Genomic DNA, 23,164 nt, shown 5'->3' with positions numbered 1-23,164 from the left:
CTAACTTCTCTGGGGACACCACTCCCATGTTCCCACCACATGCGCCTCTGGAGGTGGTGCGACAGAGAGAAGGGCCTCCCCAGCAGATCTCATAGCATGGGCTGGTTCATAAGGGAGTATACAAACTTTCAAACACATCTTTCAAACCTCAACAGGATTGCAGTATAGGTTTGGTGAAACAAAGGCCTGTTACAGACTGCCAAGATAAAGCTGCTTCGGGTCTCTTTGGAGGTATGCTATTTAAATGATGCATGGGTCCTAAGAGTCCGGAGGTCGCTCCAAAGCCACACTCCATTCCTAATCACTGGAGTGCAGCTTTGGTGCAGCTTCTGGATTCTTAGGATGCATGCATCATTTAAACAGCGTACCTCCAAAGAGACCCGAAGCAGCTTTATTTTGGCAGTCTGTAACAGGCCAAAGTTCTGTCAAAAACCCTTCTGGTCTTTTAGGTATGGCAATATCCTGCAATGACAGCTAGCCAGTATTTTGCTAACCTATTAATATATGTGCCCAAATGATAGCAGCAGAGCTGGCAGTGGTTCTCCCCCAATGCCAACTTCAATACACAGTTGAGTTGGGGGGGGCTGCTTTTCTCTCCTCACCTTCATTCAAATTTTGTGCTGTGAACAAAGCAGCAGAAAAAATGATCTGCAGCCTCCCAGAAGTGAGGATTAGGAATCATGGTAATATTGTTAGATGAGGAATGTTATTTGAGCACAGGGGAAGAGACAGGTTACAGATGGAAGAGAAGATAGGTTGAGAGAATAAAGAACAACAGGTGGGAAACATAGCAGACAAGGAGTAAGAGTGGTTTCGGTTTCTTGGGGGGGGGACAAGTTTGTCGAGTAACAGCTGTTCCAGAGAAAGTGTTCAGTGTTGGTTATATACAAGCATGTGCGAAAGAAGCCCCTGCAAAGGGTTCCTTACTTTTACAGTTTGCCTGAGATGTTTCAGCTTCTCCGTTTGCAAAAGTCTTCGAGTTAAGAATCCCTTTGCCAAAGCCGAGATCTTGTTCAATTTTCTTTTCATTTCAGGACTATACACCTTAAAGAGAAAAAGTAAAATGGCACCACGCAAACAAAAGGTGTCTTGTAGCTGTTCCAGGTCTTTAAAAATTATGCTATTTCGCATTTTTAATTCATTTTTATTTAATTCTACACAATAATAATACTTTGAATCAATAATAAAACAAACAGTTTGTATTTGTGTGTAACAGCAAATTAACAATCCTCTACCACTTCTTTTTTGAAATAAATAAGAGCAGTTGTCTTTTGTGTTAATTATTATAATTTCATGTCTTGTATGGAATTTCATTCAGTATATCTTTCCCTAAGTGCAGCCTGAAAAGGTGGCGATTTCATGTGTAGAATCATAGAGTTGGAAGAGACCACAAAGGCGATCCAGTCCAATTCCCTTCTATGCAGGAACACAGAATCAAAGAACCCCCAACAGATGGTCATCCAGCCTCTATTTAAAGACTTCCAAAGAAGAAAACTTCACCACACTCCAAGGGAGCGTGTGCCATTGTCCAAAAGCTCTTACTGTCAGAAAGTTCTTCCTAATATTGAGGTGGAGTTTCTTTTCCTACAGTTTGAACCCACTGCTCCACGTTCTGTTTTCTGGAGCATCAGAAAACAAGCTTGCTCCATCCTCAGTATGACACCCCTTCAAACATTTAAACAGTGCTATCATATCACTTCTTAACCATCTCTTCTCCAGGCTAAATATTCCAACCTCCCTAAGTTTCTCCTCATAGGGCATGGCTTCCAGACCCTTCATCATTTTGGTCGTCCTCCTCTGGTCACGCTTCAACTTGTCAACATCTGGTCTGTGAAGCATGCTGGATTCTGGGTCATCCTCTGTCTCTGTGACAATTTTAGATCCTTTGTTTTAGGATGAAAATCCATAATGGTTTGGTCTGCTGTCCTTTTGCTGCCCAGCATTCAGGCAGTTTAATTGAGCTAATTTTTAAAGTCTGAATAGTCCAATATTTAGAATATTTAAGAGGCTTTTTACCACTCGATTTCTAGGTGTCACATTAGGTAGTCAGCCATGCACTTGATATTTTGTATTTAGCAACAGTAACAGTGTAATTCAAATGTTTTCTAGGTTTAAAATAAGCTATTTTTAAAAAAAAGAGGGGGAAAGCACACTGAAGTGAAACAACAGCTCATGTAAAATGCTAAAGAGCTCTAAATAAATGCTAGATTTGTCAAGGAACTTTTAAAATATACACCTCTGTAAACAACAGCAGCAGCAACTACTACTACTACTTTGATTTACTGACCTGAGACCATCTCATTTTACTTCTGTTCACAGCCCTGGATGCTGTAATGGATTTTCTGCTCACTGGTGGTTCCCAAAGGTAGAATGGAGATTCAGCAACTGATCCAGTCACAGTGGCACTGGCAATACCTAAATTTGAAAAAAAAAAAAAGCAAATGAATCATGATTATGCAAATTCAGAACAACATCTATGGCCAAGATGAAATGTTGCACTTCTGCCCCTCCCCTGCTCCTTCAATGTTCCATGAAACCTAAACAATGCTTTGCAAAGCTACAAAACCCTCTGGAGCAGACTTTTGGCAACACAGAAAATTGCAGCAGAAGGGTTCCAGGCGTGCTAGCATTTCAGTCTTGGGCTACATTCTTTATACAGTCATAGTAGCCAGAATATTCTTGATTAAATAATCACCCTGCCTAGAAAAACAGTTTTGCCACATGCAAGACCATTCAAATTTGGATCTATCTTTAAAAGGTGGGGTGCTGAAAGGAGATACAAGTACTTTTTATTCTTAAGATTGCTACCCAGCCACTACATAAAGGGATCATTGTCAAATTTAGCCTGCAGTAATTTCATTGATATTTAGTTTTGTTCCTTTATTTTCTATCTTTTGCATGATTCCTTTGTCATATGTAAGTAATGGTTCTGGTTGCCATTGATTATTTTAGCAAGTATATTGTATTAACAGTGTGCTCTGTAATGGATATAGGGTCCCAAATAAAACTGAATCACAATCCATAAAACTTCATAAATAAATTTAGGTGATCTAAACAATTAATTTCCTCATGGATTTACATATTAGATTAAATGATATGCATTCCTTCCGCTTTTACCAGCATTCTCTGAGTTTGCACCCTGGATTGTTTCCACTCGAGTAAACATCAAGTGAGTGTCAGTGATCTTCCTCCACTCCAAATCAATCCCACTGGTAATAGTAATACGAGGAACTTCCATTTCAGCAACGGCAGTCTTCTCGCCTTTTAATCTTCGCTCCTGCTCTGCTATTTCCTGATGGTCAAAGAAACCACAATGAACATTTGAAATGTTCCTGGAAAAAATCGTAATTGATAACATCTCAAATGCGTGCAGATCAAGGGCTCCCATGAATTTCCCACCTCAGAAAGCTGCTTAACATTCTGGAGTATGTAGTTTGGTGAGGCACCAGCACTCTCTGATTGAGAATTCCAACGATCATTCCTTAAATTGCACATCCCAGAATTCCACAGGATGGAAGCATGGGAGGCAAAGTAGAATACAGTAATGGCATGCAATTGTGTAATGCCTTAGAAAATTATGGGCTCTCCTTCTTTCAAGGCTGGATATCCATCTTTCAAAAGTGCTTTAGTTTTGTATTACTGCATGATAGGGGGTTGAACTAGATGGGCCTTGAAGTCCCTTCCAACTCAAAGATTGTAGTATAAAAAGAACCTGATAGAATCGCCAAAGAATTTTTTTAATTTCACCATGTTATTTTATTTATTTAAATACTGGCTACTTATATATTATCTTACGGCAGTTGCTCTTATTGCATGTTATTAATTCCACTATTCTATGGCGAGGATAGGGAACCTGCAGTCTTCCAAATGCTATGGGACTCCATTATCTATCAGCCCTGACCATTGTCTAAACTAATTGAGGCTGATGGGAAGTGGATTCTCACAGCTTCCTCATCGCTGCTCTAAATGCTGAGATGGAAATACAGTGGGCCCTTCCCTCCATTTTGGACCCACCCCCCACATAAGGGAAATCCCATGTATGCTCGCGCCCCATTGTAAACAATGGGGTGTATGCTTGCGGCATGGCATGCACCATTTGTTTGATTGCGTATACTTGAAGCCGCAAATGGTGCGCCTGCATATGACACAGGTGCACTGTAATTAAAACTATCCCCCCTGGATAGAAAGCTGAAAATATAAGTTTTGTGGGGGAATTTGCAAGCTTGTCTGAGAGAGTGCCCTCCTTCCTTCTAGGAATAGAATAGAACGCAACTGTTCTGCCATGTTTTAGAGAGCCATTTGTTACATCAGACCCCATTACATCTCCGTCACAATGCTTGGAACAGAGCTTTGGCTGAGCTTTCATTTCTAGGACATCCATCCCATACATTCCCTATCACCTGAAGTCTCTCTACTTGCTCATACAGAAATGTGCTGGACAAAAACATGCTAACTACAGTACTGTTTTCCTCTTACTCCCAGTTGTGTCTCTTACTATCTGGAGACAACTCATCAAACATACAGCCATTATGCCACATTCTGCTGGATAGCTTTTTCCATCACAGTACCAAAAACAGCCCATCAACCTGGCTCAGTGTTTATTTTGTTGTTTTCAGAAAGAAGACAGTGGATTTACTTAGAGGGTAATACATAAGCTTAAGTTTTGTTTACAACCTGGACCATTTGCCCCACCACCAGCCTCAAATTACTCTTGATTCTGACTTGTGGGGACTCTTAATGCCACAACAGGAGGCAGAAACATCAACCAGGTCTTTAGCCAGGTTGAAAGATCTCCACCTAGATCTTCAGTCTTAGCCTCTCACCTTCTGCAGTCGCTCCTGTTCTCTCTCTTGCTCGGCTATTAACAACGACAGCTGTTGAGCATGCTGCTCTTCAAGCTTCTTCCTCAGTTCTTCAAAGCCCAACATTTTCTGTTTTAGAATATATTCTTTAAAAAGTGAAACACACATGCGTATGTTAATATGGATTACAGTGAAAATCTATTATCCTGTAAATAAATGAACACATCCAGAAGATTATAACAAATTCTTAGGCGGGATACAGATGGGCAGGGGAAGACGTCTTGGAGGTGTATTCTGCTGAATACGGAGCCTCCAGACCGCCCGCCCCGGGGGCGTGGTGAAGGTGTATGGGGCTTCCACATGGGGGGCAGTGAAGACGCCTCACCTGGGGCCGTTTCTGACCCGCAGTTTCCATACCGCCGCCTTGCAGGACGCTGCAAAGAGAGAGGCAGCTTCCGCACGGGCAGCCAAAAACAGGGCTTTTTTTTTTCTTTTGCCGGCTGGCGAATGCACAGCTGCGGCGCTCACCACCGGCGGCAGAAAGCATATGTGCGACCAGGCCCCTTTAAACTTTTCCCCCCGCCCTGCCCAAGAACAAAGGTGGTCTCCTGCCAGCTGGTGATCAGCTGGTGTTGGCATCCTTGTCCGCTTGTACGTTGCTAGTGTCACCAGCATCATGGATGCCTCCTCTCCTTTGGTCCCCGCGCTCTTGCTGAATCTGCAATGCACAGCCACAGCTGTCGCCGCTGCCACCGCTGTCCCCCTGCCATCCCCCATCACCTCCCTTGTACATATGTAAATATTTAAAGTTTTAGCGTTTTTTTATTGTTAGGTGAAAATGGCACAGGAATGTGTGTAGGGGTTCGCTTTAAATTCCAAACTTTCCACAATTGTAGCAGCGCATGCGTACATGTTGCTCTAGGGTTAGGGTTAGGGTTAGGGTTAGAGTTACGAGCATTAAAATAGAGTGCAGCTATGCTGTAGCTTCCACATCTGCATGGCATCTGACGCTCTAATTAGAGCTTCGGTGCAAACTGCGCATGTTCCAGGACCCCGACTCATTATGCGATGCAGCAGACACGGAGCTTTTAAATGGGCAACTTAAATTAGCGGTGTAGCAATTCTGGCGTACCGGTGCAGCAGCTTATAGACGGAGCTGCGCAGTTGCGCAGCATATAGAAAAGAAGCGGGGAAAAGCGGCACCTTTTTAATGCCGCTTCTTCCCGCTTGGGGCGTGCGGGCGGCGTGTTCATGGCGGCATTCAGGTAAGGGCCGTCTGAAGGCTATACCTTCATGACGTCATGAACACACTCCTTTTTGCCCGTCTGTATCCCGCCTTAGTTACACTCAAAGGGTCTCAGTTTGGCCAGTTTTACTTCGACAACGTGAGCTTTTTTATTATCATGATATAATAATGGTCCAAAACACACTCCAGAAATAATCCAGTTTGAGACTGCTTTAACTGTCCTGGCTCATTGAGAGGGTATCCTGGGAACTGTAGTATATTGTGGTATCAGAGTTCTTGGACAGAGAAGGATAAATGTTTAGCAAAACTACAGTCCCCTGGATTCCCTAACATTGAATCAGGGCAGCTAAAGTGATCTCAAACTGGATTATTTCTCCAGTGTGTTTTGGACCAATGGCACAGTACAGACTGCCATAGAGCGGTGTACTCGCACCATCCGCATGCTCCCTAACCCTAGTACGGGACCACGCCGATGGGGCAGTCTGTACTGTGCAAATATTATTTATTATCAGCAGTTTTATTCTGACATCAGATAGTTTTTCAGCTTTTATTTTTAAAAAACCCTATTTTAAATCATTGAAATGGCTCTCTGGATGCTTAAGATACCAAAAGTAAAAGCTTTAAGCCAAAACACAGTAATGTTTTGTGAACTATCCTTTTATCTCCTTCTCAGAACATATGCCCCCAATTTCTCTAAAATTTAATCTGGCTCTTTAGGCTGAAAGAAGCCCCTTCCTATGCTTTAGCTACTAGATGGAGTAGTTCTGCCTGAAAACAAATCTTTTGACAAATTTAACACAGCATATCTGTGTTAAACTGAAAACTATATAGCTTTCCAGCTGCCTCCTTCTACCATGAAGTTAATCTGCAGTGATAGGAAGCCACTGATAGAGATCTCTAACTTACAAATACAGCTGCAACAATAAAAAAAATTCCTCTGAACAGTTTGGGAATTTTCACCAGCTCAGTACAGGATTACTACAATGTGTATTCTCTCACCACTGGTATGTCTTTCCAGTGCTTCTTTCTTGGTACCAAATGAAGCCCCTACTGGATACTTCTGATCGTGCAGCCACTGCTTCTGTTGTACATCGGTTTCTTCAGTCATGGTGCAAGTCCCATTTTCCTTCTGCATGTTGTATATGTCCAGCTCAAGCCTCTGTTTTATATTTTCCAAGCTATTTTCTAATATCTGTTCATTTGTAAGAGACACATCTGATGAATTCATCTGTTGTTCACACTGTGTCTGTAACAGTAAAGGAGAAGGGTTTTCTGTATCATATGATTTATTGAGTTCCACAGGCACACAACATTTGGCTTTGTCCAGCAAGCTGATTTGTCCAACACCACTGGCATTTGCTTTGTTTTGAGCCATAATGGGACAACTGACTGAATGTAGCTCTGGTGGGGTAGAGTCTGAAAGGCAAGGCTGTAATATATCTTCAGTATCTAAGGTCAACTCTCCCTCGATTAGGGATCTTCTGTTTTCTTGTTGACCGGCTGATTGTTGGCACACTTGATTCTGTTTGCCAACCATGAATTCATCAAAGGTATCCAAGGAGCTTTTGCAAAAAGCATGAACAATGCTAGGGCAAACAGGAATAAAGTCTGGCACAGGATCAGATACAGTTTGCTTGTCACCAGCATTTTGTGTAGCCAAGCCTGTTGCTCTTCGCTTTTCTTTAGGACTTAATTCATAGGAATATACAGGGTTGGTAATGACAATATGTCCCAATGAAGAAGGCTTTGGGCGTCTTCTGTGCATTTTGGGACTCATACTAGGCTCAGGACTGGGTAATTTGGAGTAAGAGCCAGTAAAGCTTCGGAAAATGCTACTGTCATGTTCAAAGAATGGGGCATCATCTGAATCTGAATCCAAAACAGGAGGTGTTCCACATCTCATTGGTATATCTACCTTAGAAAAACTGGATGATGCCACTACACTCAAATTAGTTTTGGGGACTGAAGTATTCGGCAGAGAAGTATTAGATTTAGGAAGACTTGACTTATCAGGTGCCAAACCCATACAACTTCTGCCACTTAATTTGCCTCTCTCTTTTGTCAAGTCATTTGTTTTAACCAAGTCATTTTCTTTGTCTGAATGGCTTTCACTCCCACTTCTTCTTGAACTGCTTCGCAAGCTATGCCTGGTTTGTTCTCTCTGACTATATTCCCTGGATTTTTTAAAGAGGTTCTGAAGACTCATCATGTAAGGATCTTGGTTTTCGGCATCGGCTGACACCATCTCAATGCTCTCTTTCTTTACAGTCTCATTTGAAATAGATATATTTATTGGCTTGGAAAATTCTCCCTCTGGGCAAGTTCTCTTTTCAGGGAGGGTAGAACATGTATTCTTTGGTTTACAAGGAGTAAGGTTTTCGGTTCTTTCAAGAGAGTCCCCACCTGAAACAACATGTGTATCTGCTGGCCTAACCTCCAGTGCCCTTTTAGGTTCCACAGATCCGATGGGAACAGCAGAATTTGGCAAAACACTGCTTGATTGTACTACAAAGCCATTCAACACTTTTGAGTCTAAATCCAAAGGGGTATTCTCTGTATCAGACTGATTAGTACCATTTTGACTGGAAAATTTCTTCATCTATAAGGAAACAGAAAAAAACACAGTAAGCTATGGAGAGTGCTGATTTTACTTTGTTGTAAAAGCTTGACAGTGAAGAAAACTGATGGGAAGAAAGAGGACTCTTTTGAAATCGATTTCTGGAGGAGAGTTTGAAATCAAATCACATAAGACTGCAATACTTACAAACTATTATTTTTCGCATATGAACTGCATTCACAGAATTAATCTTCCAAAGTAAGCCAACATCTGCCTTGGAAGACAGATTCAGAAACATTATGAGAAACGTAAGGCTCTGCATTTGTGATGTAGATCTTGGATGAAATGGATTTTCTAGACCCATTTCAAACTGGCTTCTGGGCGGGCTACGGAGTTGAGACTGCCATGGTCGCCTTAGTCAATGATTTCCATCTGGGCATGAATGGGGAAGCGTGTCCCTGTTAGTGCTTTTGGACATCTCAGAGGCTTTCGATACTATCGACCATGGTATCCTTCTGGAACGCCTGAGGGAGTTGGGTATCGGGGGCACTGCGCTCCAGTGGTTCTGTTCCTACCTCTCGGGCAGATTCCAGATGGTGCAGCTGGGGGACTCCTGCTCCGATAAGAGGGAACTTACATCTGGTGTCCCTCAAGGAGCTATTTTGTCCCCCATGCTATTTAACATTTACATGAAACCGTTGGGAGAGATCATCCGGAGACACGGGGTGCGGTGTTATCAATATGCTGATGACACCGAAATATGTTTCTCTGTGTCTCCGACTGATGCAGTGACTAGGGATGGCATCTCTCCTCTAAATGCCTGTCTGGAGTCGGTAATGGGCTGGATGAGGGAAAACAAACTCAGTCTGAATCCAGAGAAAACGGAAGTACTAGTGATAGGCTCCCCAGGCCCAGGTAGTGAAATTTCTCCACCTGTCCTGAATGGGGTCACACTCCCCCTGAAGGACTCCGTTCGCAGCTTGGGAGTGCTTCTGGACTCGTCGCTCCAATTGACATCTCAAGTGGATGCGATGGTCAGAAGTGCCTGTTATCAGCTTCTGCTGATATGCCAGCTGCGACCCTATCTGGGCCGGGGGGACCTTGAAACTGTGGTACACGCTCTGGTAACCTCTCGATTGGATTTCTGTAATGCGCTCTACATGGGGCAACCCTTGTACCAATCCCGGAAGCTTCAATTAGTGCAGAATATGGCAGCAAGATTGGTCGCCGGTTGTTCTATCGCTGACCATATAACGCCCATCTTACAAGATCTTCATTGGCTGCCCATTCGCTTCCAGGTGCAATACAAGGTGTTGGTAATTACCTATAAAGCCCTAAATGGCTTGGGCCCAGGTTACTTGGAGGACCGCCTCTCCCCATATAATCCGCCCCGCAAACTCAGGTCAGCTGGGAAGAATTTGCTGAGGGTGCCAACTGCGAGATATGCGTCGACCTCGCAAAGGGCCTTTTCCATCTCGGCCTCACAAATTTGGAACACCCTTCCCGATGAGCTCCGCTCCATCACCTCCCTGGATCTCTTTAAAAAGAGACTCAAGACCTTCTTTTTCCGTCAAGCTTTCCCCCATGTGCCTTGATATGTGTGGTTTCCCCCCGATATGTATCTTATACCATTGATTATCAGCTCAGCTGGCTTTGATATGGTTTTTATGGTTTTAAATTGCGATTGAATTTTTATTGTCAAGTTTTAATGTTATGTATATATCATGTTGTTATTTTTGATTATTGTATTTTGTATTCTTTGTTGTGCACCGCTTTGATCAGTTTTGGAAAAGCGGTATGTAAATTATTATTATTATTATTATTATTATTATTATTATTATTATTATGTGAAAGAGACAGAAGATTCTATTGCCAGCTTTATCAAAACTCCAGGAAAAGATTCTTAGCTCTCAAACTAGGATCTGTATGTTAAAAGCAAATCAGCCTTATTTGTTAAAGCTGCTAAAAGTATTTGTACTAGTTATCTGAAAGATATTGCTATAGATCTTGCAGGGGATTTACTAATCTCATGCACATGTATGTATGTATTCTTTTACTGGATTTTATTGGAGGGGGGTTGGATTGGTAATGGCTTTAAGTCAAATACAATAAATGACTGACTGGTTGTAGAAATGTATAGCTTTTATCTGCCAAAAAATGGAGGTCTGTAACAGTTGATTATATTAATCAATCATCCTGGTTTTAGTACGGTGCGCTGTTAGCAGATGTAATGAAGACATTACTTACCTGAGTGCTGAGGAATGGTTAAAACTGTGTATTAATCATAGGACGTCTAGAAAAAAGCTAGCCAGTTACCAATAGTATTTTATTTTTGACATGGTCCCACTATTTTTTTCCTATCTCAAGCCAGGTAATGGCTGCCATGGACACACCAATAAACATAGCAAGGATACTGACTAGTTTATGTCAGACCTCTATTGTGCGTGTCAATGAGTATAAAGATTTCATTTGTATGGTTCAAGTAGTGTATGTCCTTTTCTTTTACAAAACAAACATGTATGTCAGTAGCTTTATGTACAAATGAAGAAAATGGGGGAATTCAAGAAAGACATCTGTATTCTTCTTTTAAGGCAAGCCCAACAAAAAGAGGACCATAGCACCTTAAGGTTACTAGCGGCACATCTTACTTCATTAATCTTACATCCAGTCCATGGAAGTTTATGCAGATGCCAAAAGAGTCTCAAATAAGACATAAATCTTGAATGTCAACAACATTTCAGATATGTTAGTCACAATGTCTCTCTTGTGTAGAAACTTGAGTTACTTGAAAGCAAGCCTCCATATTTAAAATATTCCTACAGCTCTAAACACGTTTAGATGGAAGTTCAAGTAACGGTGTTCTCTAACCATTACACTGATAAAACCATTTAACGTAATGAATTTTATAGATTCTGTTCTGTTTTGTTCTGTACTACCTTTTGAAATAGAATTCTCTTTTCGCCTCACCTGCACATTTTCCACAATCTCTTGAATGCGATTCAATAGAATTCTTTTTTTGGAACTCTGCCGCCATATTACTAAATCCAGAGCTTTTTGTCTGTCTTGTTGCAGTTCTTTTCTTCTCTCAGAAGTAAGCTGTAAAACATAGGATAGGGATGGGAGGAGATAGGAGAAAAACATTACTTAGTAGACTAGCACCAAGTTTCTTTCAAGAGACTACGGCCCCATTCATACTGGCCTATAAGACATGGAGGGAACTGGGATGATCCGGATGCCCTCCCCCGAATCGCTCCGTTAGCAACGTGCCCACTACAAAATTGAAATCGAATGCATTCTGTTTGAAATCGATGAATCTGTGTCTGCCGGCGAGGTGGCCGCTGTCATCAAGCGATTGTCATGTGACGTTTGCAGGGCATCGGAAAGTGTCCTCCCCCTCCTCCCTTTTTTTAAAGCGCCAGGCACGGGTTAATTTTTTTTTATAAAACCTGTGGGCATTTGGGTCAGATCTGCCCCGTCCAGGCAAAGGATGGAATTGTCATGCTTTTTTTATGCTTTAAAAGCAACATTTGTAGCTTTCCCTTTGCTCCAAAAAATTGTTTAAAATGTAACACTGATTGTAAGTGAGGTTTTTGCAACATTGTAGCTTCCCCCTCTGCTGAACTGACCCTCCCTTTCCTCTGCTTACACTTTGCCATTGCCTTCCACTGAGGCTGAGAGAGAGTGACCTCATGGAATCAATTGGGAATAATGGGAAATGCAGCGCTTATAATAATAATAAATAATATCCAGGAGCAGAGGAAATAGCAAGCACACAGAAATGTCCACCCCCAAAAAATGCGCATAAATGGTAAAAAATGTGCATAAAATGTTCTGCTGCATCCATTTCCCTACATCCCCCAGCCGGGCAATCCTCCTCTTCCTCTTCCTCCTTCTCCTCCTCCATCACTTTCTCCATTCTCCCCCCACCCCCCGCCCTATGCCGCCCACGCCCCCCCTTTGCCACCTGTCACCCTAGCATCCACCCTTTGGGCTCTTTCCTCCTCTCTCTCCCCTCCGATGAGGGGAGGGAATGCTCTAACCCATGGAATCAATTGGGAATAAGGGGAAATGCGCGTGCGGCATTCTGACTGTAGCTCCGCATATAACAGTAACAATAATAATAATACTAATATAATAAAATAAATATATAATTAATAATCCAGGAGCAAGAGGAAATAAGCACAAGACGCACCAGACATGTCACCCCCCAAAAATGCGCAATAAATGGTCAAAAGAGGCTGCTTGAAAAGGGGGGGGGTTGTTGCTTTGATTGGGGGTTGAACTGGATGTCCCTTGGGGATCCCTTCCAGCCTTGGGATTGTGAGGGGAAGAGCAATGGGGAGGCTGCGGGAGCGGGAAGTAGACCACCCCCTTTTCCCTCTGACAACACACACCACACACACACACACACAGGAGAGAGAGAGAGAGAGGAGAGAGAGGAGAGAGAGGAATCTCTCTCCCGCTTCAGCTGTGGAGGCCTGCTGGCCTGGCCAGCGACCCTCCTCCTCCTCCTCCCGCCTCCCCTGGCTGCCAGGGCTGGCTCTCAGGGGAGCCCCCTCTCTGGGTGCCAGGCTCCAGGCTGGAAGCGGCTGCCTCCGTGGGCATGCAATGTGCCCTCTGGGGTTGGCCAAGTCCCCCCAGCAAGAGAGGTGCCTTGATGGCCCCGGAGGGGGAGAGGGGCCGGCAGGAGAGCAGGAGGAGGAGGAAGAGGAGGAGGTAGGAGAGCACCCCTTCCTCCCGGCGGCCAGCGAAGCCCTGCCTGCTCCTTGCCCACGCAGCGCCCTTCTGCCAGGGGCTCTTTCCCTCCTCCCCCTCCCTCCGATGAGGGGGAGGAAATGCCTTGCCCTTTGCCCACCCTCGACCTAAATCCCCTCCTCAATTTGCTCGATCGTGATCGAGGCCAAAGTTTCTCCATTCCCAGGACCCGGGGTTTTTAAAAAGAAACGGTATTTGCCCCGATTTCAAAGACCCGCGTCGGGGCCATTTACCCCGGAACGGGTGTTGCAAGCCTCGGATTCGCTTTTGTGAGATTCGGGGTGAGTGGAACTCGATTTTTTTGGTAGTGTGAATGAGCCCTACATAGGTTCCCCACGTAGAGTCGCTGGATTTATGGTTAGTATAAAGAAACAGAAGGTGAGCTGTCACTTCCTTTGGGGTGGAGCTAGCAGCCGTAACTCTAAAAAAACTGATGATCTTTGATTCAGTCTCTAAAGAGAGAGGCAGAGGGTGTGCTGTGCTGCTTTTGGGGGGGAGTCATCACGAGGGGGGAAGAACAAGAGAGAAGGATAAAATGTCAGAATCTCCTTCCTTCAGTGATCAGTGAGGATTCTGCCATGAGGGACTGTATGATATATATAGAGATAGATTAGGACAACCTGTATCTAACACCTCAGGGAAAGGCATTCTGGGAAAGAGTTGCTGCCACCATGGGCTATGCTCAGGATGATCATGTATCCGGAGCTGTCAGCTGAGGCAGCAATCAATTCGCACCAGTCAGGGGTTTTATGATGGGGTGATGTTTTACAGATACCCTCTATTCCGGTATCTAAGATCTCTCAGGCAGAAGAGACTATGAACACATGGTGCTTCGTTAGGACTGCTTGATATAGAATCCCCTCCTCTGGTAAGGGGGGTGAGTTGGGAGGAACGATCTGGGTTGAACAGGAAAAAAAGAGGTGTGGGCTGGGGTTTTAAGTGGGGTTTCTCTTTGGAGTTCTTCAGATTCAGCAAAAAGTATTTTACCTTCTCTACACATAAATTTTTGTTTTACAATAGCTGTTGTTGATGATTGGTTTAGGAATACCAGTCTCACAAAAGGACAAGGACGCGTCTGAAGGATTGGGGAAATAAAAGAAGGATGAATTGAGGGTTGGGACAACTCAATCAAAGCAAGGGGATGCATGGAATAGAGCAGGGTAGGCAACTGCGGCCGTGGGCCGGATGCGGCCCAGCAAGGCCTTGGGGGCCGGCCCCCGCCTGGTCCTGCCGCCGATTGCCGCCGGAGCCTTTGGCCTATCAGTAGGAGGCGGGCAGGGGGGCAAGTGGCAGGCCTGGGGAACAAGCGGCGGGCAAGGGTGGCAGTTGTCTATAGAAGCCTCAAAACATGCACTTTATATTAACGTTCAGTGGCTTTGGCGCCGCTTCTTGGCCTCTTAAGATGTGTGAGTCATTATTTAACAGACCACCTCCAAAGTGATCCGACGAAAGCAGCTTTATTTTGGCCTGTCTGTATGGGCCCATAAATGAAGTTTGTCTTTCTGACTTGGGTCTTGGGTCCCATCTCCAATATATCTCATTATGTAGATTCAATACAAATATAAGTACAGTGGTACCTCGGGATACGAAATACCCAGCTTACGAATTTTTCGGGGATACGAATAAATCCCCTAGGGATTTATTGTTTCGGGTTACGAACGTTTTTGGGGGATACGAAAAACTCCGCGGCGGGTGTTTTAAATGGAGCCGCGGCAGAGCCGCGGCTTTTTTCCCATTAGCGGCCTATGGGTTTTCGGCTTCGAAGGCTTTTCGGGTTACGAAATTAGCCGCGAACGATATTAATTTCGTAACCCGAGGCACCACTGTATTCCAAACTCCAAAAAAAAAAAAAATTCACATTTCAAAAATACTTCCAATCCATTTCAAATCAGGGATATTCAAGCTGTACGTAAGTTTAGGACCGTTTCATGTATTGGTACAAAAAGACCTTGCTTTCTGGTATAATTTTAGTTTTTTCACATGTCAGGTTGTTGTTCTACATTCCTTCGTTGACCTGAACAAGAATGTTCTCAATTCCCGTCTTATGACACTTTAAGCAGGGGTAGGCAACCTGCGGCCCGCGGGCCGGATGCGGCCTGGCGAGGCCTTGGGACGGCCCCAGCCTGGTCCTGCCACCATGCCGCCGGGGCCTTTGGGGGGCAATTGTCTATAGAAGCTCCAAAACTGCATTTTATTACATTTTTAAAAAATCAGCAAATTTTTACGTGTCCCATTTAAAAAAAATTTTTGCCTCCATTTAAAAATTTTGTCCTCCATTTGTCCTGGTTTATTTATTATTTAATTTTTTTTAAAAAAATTATTTAAATTATTAATTTTTTGCTTCGGCCCCCCGTTGTCTGAGGGACGGCAGCAACCCGGCCCCCGGCTCAAAAATGTTGCCTAACCCTGGAATAGAGGGACAAACAGCTCTGCGCAGCGAGTAGTGATGGGTGACCATGATGTGAGATCTCACCTAACAGAGGTAACACCATAGCTAACACACGTTGGCACTGCACAAAGGGATGGCAAAGGTGAACCTCCTTGTGAGATCCTTTCACCAAGAAACTCTGCATGAGTAAAGACCCAGATGAAACTAAGGAAGGACTAGTACACAGACAGAGAGGTAGGAAAGAGCATACTGGGAGATCACAACAGAGAGCGATGAAGGGCTTAGAGAAAACCAAAGACGGGATTGAAACAGCGACATGATCAATAAAGCAAAGCTTGTCCAAGGCAGTACTCCACTATTATACGAACTGTAGAATGTGAAAGCATGACCCAGGGGAAGCTAGCCTTAGGTCCAAAACACACTGCAGAAATAACCCACTTTGAGATCACTTTAATTGCCCTGGGTGAATGCTAGGGAGTTCTGGAAACTGTAGTTTTGTTGTGAAACATTTAGCCTTCTCTGTCCAGAGAGTTCTGGTGCCACAATATCTTACAATTCCCTGGATTCCCTAGTACTGAGCTAGAGCAGATAAAGCGGTCTCAAACTGGATTTAAAAGTCAAAAAAAGTAAATGGACACACTAAACCTAGCATATTAGGAGGTAAGCAAGCTAAAATGGACAGTTCTCATACGTGATCAGAGGAGGACTGCAGCCAAGAAACAAGAAGACTAGGAATGGGGAGAGCACAGCGATCAAAGGACTAGACTAGACAAAGCAGTGATGGCGAACCTATGACCCGTGTGTCCGTGCTGACACGCATAGCCATTTGGGGTGACACGTGGCAGCCCCCGGGACAAACCTGCTTTTGGGGGGGCCCTGCCCGCCCCTGCCCAGTTCCCCCCAATTGGGGCCTTTGTCCCGGGCAGCCTCTGGGCCGGCACGTATGTGGCTATTACCGCGGCCGCTAGCGGCTGGCGGCCCCCCACCTCCTCCTCCTCCACGGGCCGTGCCGCGCGCCCTCCACCTCCACCGCTCCTCCTCCACCTCCCCCCAGTGCAGCTGCTGCACAGCCCGCGGCGCTTGCCTGGGCCATGGCTGACCGCAGAGCATGCTCGTCCCTTTTGTGCACTCACGCGCGGGGCTTAAGGGGCAGCGCTCGCTCCTAAGCCTTCTGGCCAATGGCAGACGAGCAGGGGCTGGCCTAGTTTCCAGCCTCAGTCTGCCATTGGCCAGTGTCAGGAGCCTTGGAGGAGGAGGAGGTGGAGGCAAAGGAGGACGGAGGAGGAGGAGGAGGAGGAAGAGGAGGCAAAGGAGGAGGAGGCAGCGGCAGCAAAGGGTAGGTAGGTAGATAGGTAGGTAGGAGGGAGGAAAGAGGGGAGGAGGGGGATTTTGTCCCCAATGGCGGTGCGCGTGCACGTGTTGCTGCCATTGGGGAGGACTTGAGCATACGCGGATTTTGGTATACGCGGGGGGGTCCGGAACAGATCCCCCACGTATACTGAGGGCCCACTGTATATACAACCCAGCCTTGGTTATTTTATTTTATTTTATTTTTAAATATATTCAACCCAGTCTTGGTTATTTTATTTTATTTATTTTTGTTATTAAATAACAAAGTGTCCTCCATTTTGACCATGTCTAAGAAACATGCATTTATATTAACATTTTTTTAAAAATCATTATTTTTTGGCGTGTCCTCCATTTTTCAAAAAATGTGTCCTACATTTGTAAATTATGTTTTTTTGTCAAAGTGACACACCATGCGAGTTATGCTCGATTTTTTGCCGAATTTTGACACACCACACCGAAAAGGTTGCCCATCACTGTCCTAAAGAGTAAAGATAAGCAACTGAGCACTAAAGTTAGGACCATCCAATCCACTGTATTCCCATCACCATGTACGAATGTGAAAGCAGGACAGTGAAGAAAGCGGATAAAAAGAAAGTCAGCTCTCTTGACCTTGGTGCTGGAGAAGAATGCCAAAAAGACAAACAAATGGGTCTTTGAACAGATCAAGCCTGAACTCCCTTGAAGCCAAGATGATCAAATTGAGGCTGTTGTATCTTGACCACATCCTAAGACATGACTCATTGGAAAAGACAATAGTGCTAGGAGATGTAGAAGACAGTAGAAAGAGAAGATGACTGCATGCTGGAGGGCTAGACTCAATTAGGGAGGCCATGGGCCTGGATCTACAAAACCTAAGCAGATAGCGGGGGCTTGGAGATGTCTCATACACAGGGTTGCCGTGAACTGAGGTAGATTCAAGGGTCCAAAACACACTGCGGAAATAAAAAAGAGCATTTTCTCTGAAAACAAAGTAAGAAAGTAACAGTAGTTTTAACAGACCTATACAAAGGTTACTATCATAACTGATATGAGAAAGAGATCTTACCAGAGGAGAAAGCACAGCAATGCCATTGAAATGAATACATGAAATATGTTTGTGCTGAGTAGGTGGGGAAGTTCCTCTCCAGGCTGACTCTCCTTGGATCAGATCAAGCTGTCTCTTGCAGAACATCTCATAGACCTCCATTTCAATTTGGTTGGGCTAAATGGAGAGAGAATGCTTTGTTCGTCAACAAATCCAGAACTGAGACTCAGACTAGCAAAACGCTATACGGCTGCTAGGTTATGTCCTTGCCCTTTCGGTGAACACAACTACTGGTTTACAACTTTCAGTGTTGCCCAAGGGACCGTAGTCTTTTTGTAAAGCTAAGGAAACTATGCAGGAATACCTCGTCCTTTCCAAAGCATTCATAGAAAGGAGATGTTATGTATCAAAAGGATAGACTTGGGATTGCATGTTCCCATGCCATCAGACATTCAGGGACTCATAGTAGGAGTAACTGACCAGGAATAGAGTAGGCCAACAGTTCCCTTGGCATCAGCTGGGCTTTGGTTCCAGGACTCCCCATGGATACCAAAATCCACAGATGCTCAAGTCACATTATATTTAATGGCACAGTAGAACAAAATCCAAGTTTGCTTTTGGGAATTAATGTGTTGGTGTTTTTTTTTTACTACTTTCAATCTATGGGCGGTTGCATCTGTGGATAAAGAATCTGTGGATATGCTGGGATCCATGGCCCAAAATCTCTGGAAGCTGTGGGAAAGTAGCCTGTTCTAGATGCATATATAAATAACAACGGCCACTCTCATGACCTCTCAATCTATATAAGAATCATCCCCCCCGTTTAATAAACTCTTCCCATCCATGTGTCTAGCATGATCTATCCATTTCCCTATGAAACCCTTCTAATACTGTTCAGCTGATCAATGAATAATGGAATCTCATCTGAAAACCTATGGCAGGTTGTCACAACAAGAGAGTTAACTTCATAGAAGGCTCTCATGAATGTTTAAAGCTCAAATTTAGTGTCCATTTACTTCATCCGCACACAACACACAAATGTTCAGCCATTTGGTAAGATCAGCAGATATATATATATATGTATGTATGTATGTATATAACACACACACACACACACACATACGCTATTCCATGGAATAGTGTGTGTGTGTGTGTGTGTGTATAGCTGCTGATCTTACCAAATATATTTATAATAGTCTTATAGATATGATATATATTAGATATATGTATTTAATAGTTTTATGGATATATCTACAATATAAAATAGTTTTATACATATGATAGATATTATATTCTAATTAGATATATGTATATAATAGTTTTATAGATATAATATATGTATAATATAAAATAGTTTTATAGGTATGATATTATATATATATATATATATATATACAATATCATACCTATAAAACTATGTTATATTATAGATATATCTATAAAACTATTATATACATATATCTAATTATACATATATATATAATTATGTATATGTATATAATATAATATATAATATAATTATATATTAATTATATATAATTATATAATATGTATATGTATGTATATAATATAAAATAAAACTATACGTAATTAGGTATAATGGACATATAACTAAAACAATGTTTGAAAGAAGCTTAAGGGGAAGAAAGGCGAGGCCGACTCTGGAGTGACCGGGGGCTGGCTGCCTGGCTCCGGGGGCAGAGTGTCTGAGGGGTGCCTGGTGGCCAGAGAGGGCTGCTGCTGCTGCTGCTGCTGCTGCCCCCGGGAGCCTTGTGGAGGGAGAGGGCCCTTCCTTCCTGCCACTCCGGGCCCGGCCTCGCCTGGCCTCTCGCTGCTCACCTCCTCCGCCCGGCGCCTAGTCTAGTCTCTCTGCCTCCCTCCGCGCCTTGAGGACGAGGCCCCTTCCCTCCGCACTCCGCGGCCTCGGCTTCTGGGAGGAGGAGGAGGAGGAGGCAGGCAGCAGCCGTTGCAGCGGAGGAGGAGGCCCCGTTCCTAGGTTACCACAGTAAAGTAAAGTAAGAACTACGCTTCTCAGAAGGCAAAGGCGCGCCACGGGGCTGGGCAGCCTGCGCTTTGCATGATGGGAGTTGTAGTTCTTCTGCTTGCTGAGGGGTTTCCTCTCTCTCTCTCTCTCTCTCTCTCTATCTATCTCTGCATATGTTTTAACTCAGGAGGAATCATAGATTACCGCACTACACTTTTGACAGCTTCCCTTCCCTTGATCACTGTACTGTACTTCCATTGATGCAGCTTAGAATCGCATTGGCCTTGTTAGCTGCAGCATCACACTGTTCACTCATGTTCAGTTTATGGTCTACTTGGACTCCCAGATCCCTTTCACACGTAGAAGTCTCCTTAAACCAGGTGTCTCCCATGATCCCACATCTGTGCATTTCATTTCTCTGCCCTAAGTGCAGTATCATACATTTCTCCCTGTTTGAAGTTCATTTTGTTAGCTTTGGCCCAGCTTTCTAGTCTATTCAGGCCGTAGCCTTGAGCCAGGGCTGTTAAAGCGGTGCCAAACCGGGTTATTTCTACAGCCTTTGTTCGCTCAGATGTTTTTGGACTCCAACTCCCAGAAGCCCCAGCCAAGCTCGACTAGGCCAGGCATTGTGGGAACTGAAGTCCAAAACACCTGAGAGGCCCAAAGGGCGGGGCTTGAACTAAGCTCCGCCTCAGAACTCAGCCCCGATTTCTATTGGCTGAGGTCGAGGGGGTCGAGGACAGCGATTGGCTGAGCGTTCGGCGCCCTTGCAGGGGATTGTGACCGTTGGCGCTCGGCCTTCATTCTAAGGCGGGCAGCCGCCCGGGCGGTAGCAGCCTCCGCCATGTTCTGCTACTCCGAAGGTTTGTTGGCCGCCTTCTCGGCGCTGCTGTTGGCGGCGCTGGCGCTGAGCCGGAGCGCGGCGCTCTCCTGCCTCTTGGCCGGCGGCTTCTACTTGGCGCTGCGCCTCTTCAGCCTGGAGCCCGTCCCTCCGCAGCGAGCGCAGCTGGTGGTGCAGCCCCGCGGGAACCCCGCCCGCATCGCCCACCGCGGAGCCGGGCACGACGCCCCCGAGAACACGCTGGCCGCCATCAGGCAGGTCGGGAGCCAAACCCAAAAAACAATCCGCTTCGAGACCGCTTTAACTCAAGGCTATAGATAGTTTATATCTATAGGCAGGTTTATAATCGATCTGCGTTATTCCCAATGTAATTGGAATATAAAGCATACCTTCATGTTTAAAGAAAGGCTGGATGGCCATCTGTCAATGGGGACGCTTTGATTGAGAGTTCCTGCATGGCAGAAGAAGGGGCTGGACTGGATCAGGGCCCTTTTGGGGGTCTCTTCCAACTCTATGATTCTACTCTAGGAAGGATAGTGTCTCCTTCCTTGGAGGGCTTTAAACAGAGGCCGGATAGCCATATCATGTCAATGGGGATGCTTTGATTGAGAGTTCCTGCATGGCAGAATGAGTCTGGACTGGATCAGGGCCCTTCTTGGGGTCTCTTCCAACTCTATGATTCTATGTGTTTGTTTATTAAGGCAGCAGAGAACGGCGCAACCGGTGTGGAGATTGACCTCGAGTTCACTGCCGATGGCGTCCCCGTCTTGATGCACGACAGCACCGTGGACAGGACCACGGACGGGACGGGGAACTTACGCGATTTGACCTTCGCTGAGATTAGGCGGTTTAATCCCTCTGCGAAACATAAATTATGGTACGTGAGGAAGGCATAAAACGCGGCCGTTCATGTGGTGAAATGTGGCATTTCTTTCAATGTTTCCTTTCGTCGTCTTGCCACCTTATGAGCCCTGATGCGTTTTGTGGTTGTGTGCCTTCAAGCCTTTTCCAGCTTAAGGCAAACTTAAAGCAAACCCTATCATGTTTTAGGAAGTCAAAGGCTTTCATGACTGGCATCCATAGTTTTTTGTGGGTCTTTTGGGCTATATGGCCATGTTTTAGAAGAGTTTCGTCCTGACGTTTCACCTGCATCTGTGGCTTTGGCATCTTCAGAGAATGCTGATCTGGAAGAGAGTGGATACACACACACACACACTGTGTGATCCTGGGTGAGGAGGAGTAATTCCCATGTTAATCTGTGTATTGTTCCTAGAGGGTATTGACTGTATTGATTGCCTGGCCATCAACAATAGAACAATACACAGATTAACATGGGAATCACTCTTCCTTAACTAGGATGCTATACACATACACACACCCAACTCTCTTCCATGCCAGCATTCTCTGAAGATGCCAGCCACAGATGCTGGCAAAACATCAGGAAGAAACTCTTCTAGAACATGGCCACAGAGCCCGAAAAACCCATAAGATACTATCATGTTTTGTTTTGCTTTTCCAGATTTGTACAGGAAGGATTGCCTTTGCCTCCTTCTGAGGCCAAGAGTGTGACTTATTCAGTGTCAGGCAATGAGTCCTCATGGCCGAGCGGGGATTCGAACCCCAGTCTCCAGAGTCATAGCCCAATGCTCAAACCACTACACTTCACCTATGTGTATTTATATAGGGGGGAAACCCCCCACAGAAGTCATTAAGAACTACCCTCAATGGTGTATAGTACTGTGTTACTGTCTGTGAATACATAGCTAGTCACATTCTCTTTCTGCCTGACAGAAGGTGTAGCAGAAGAGTGTTCCTTCTTGGAGAAAGGGTGGAATACAAATAGTTTCTGCTTACAACCAAATTCATTCTCACTTCCAGTATTATATATAACTATAAGGTGTGCTTTTGCGTCTAAACACATGGCGTTTGGGAGGATATACCACAGGTTGAGTCTTATCTGAAAGTCCAAAATATTCCAAAAACCAAAACTTCTTACAATGGATGGTTGAGATAGTGGCGCCTTTGCTTTCAGTATACACAAACTTTCTTTCATGCTATTAAAAATATGGTATAAAATTACCTTCAGGCTATGTATATAAGGTGTATATAAAACATAAGAGCCAGTACAGACAGGCCAAAATAAAGCTGCTTCGGGTCACTTTGGAGGTGTGCTGTTTAAATGATGCATGCGTCCTAAGAGGCCAGAAGCCACACCA

The 23,164-nt window shown here is 44.6% G+C and overlaps 2 protein-coding genes across 3 annotated transcripts in view; one reads left to right on the top strand and one right to left on the bottom strand.

The window, feature by feature from the left end:
- CCP110 (centriolar coiled-coil protein 110) overlaps positions 1–20,144 on the bottom strand; it is a 28,864-nt gene extending 8,720 nt beyond the window's left edge. For both annotated transcript variants that reach the window (XM_042438444.1, XM_042438445.1), the window contains exons 1-8: positions 19,963–20,144; positions 18,145–18,300; positions 11,573–11,701; positions 7,048–8,647; positions 4,824–4,948; positions 3,118–3,292; positions 2,288–2,415; positions 928–1,044 (exon numbers count right to left, since the gene is read on the bottom strand). In XM_042438444.1, the coding sequence (XP_042294378.1) occupies positions 928–1,044; positions 2,288–2,415; positions 3,118–3,292; positions 4,824–4,948; positions 7,048–8,647; positions 11,573–11,701; positions 18,145–18,285 (2,415 nt within the window). In that variant the 5' untranslated portion in view covers positions 18,286–18,300; positions 19,963–20,144. The remainder of the gene's footprint in view (positions 1–927; positions 1,045–2,287; positions 2,416–3,117; positions 3,293–4,823; positions 4,949–7,047; positions 8,648–11,572; positions 11,702–18,144; positions 18,301–19,962) is intronic.
- A 759-nt stretch (positions 20,145–20,903) lies between these two features.
- Positions 20,904–23,164, top strand: part of GDE1 (glycerophosphodiester phosphodiesterase 1) — a 31,895-nt gene continuing 29,634 nt past the window's right edge. The window contains exons 1-2 of the mRNA XM_042437970.1: positions 20,904–21,206; positions 21,650–21,825. Of these exons, the coding sequence (XP_042293904.1) occupies positions 20,952–21,206; positions 21,650–21,825 (431 nt within the window). The 5' untranslated portion in view covers positions 20,904–20,951. The remainder of the gene's footprint in view (positions 21,207–21,649; positions 21,826–23,164) is intronic.

The sequence above is a fragment of the Sceloporus undulatus genome, chromosome 8 (genome assembly GCF_019175285.1).
Source record: "Sceloporus undulatus isolate JIND9_A2432 ecotype Alabama chromosome 8, SceUnd_v1.1, whole genome shotgun sequence".
NCBI lineage: Eukaryota > Metazoa > Chordata > Lepidosauria > Squamata > Phrynosomatidae > Sceloporus > Sceloporus undulatus.
Note: the sequence above shows the minus strand (reverse complement) of the source record. Positions and strands in the feature narration are given on the sequence as shown.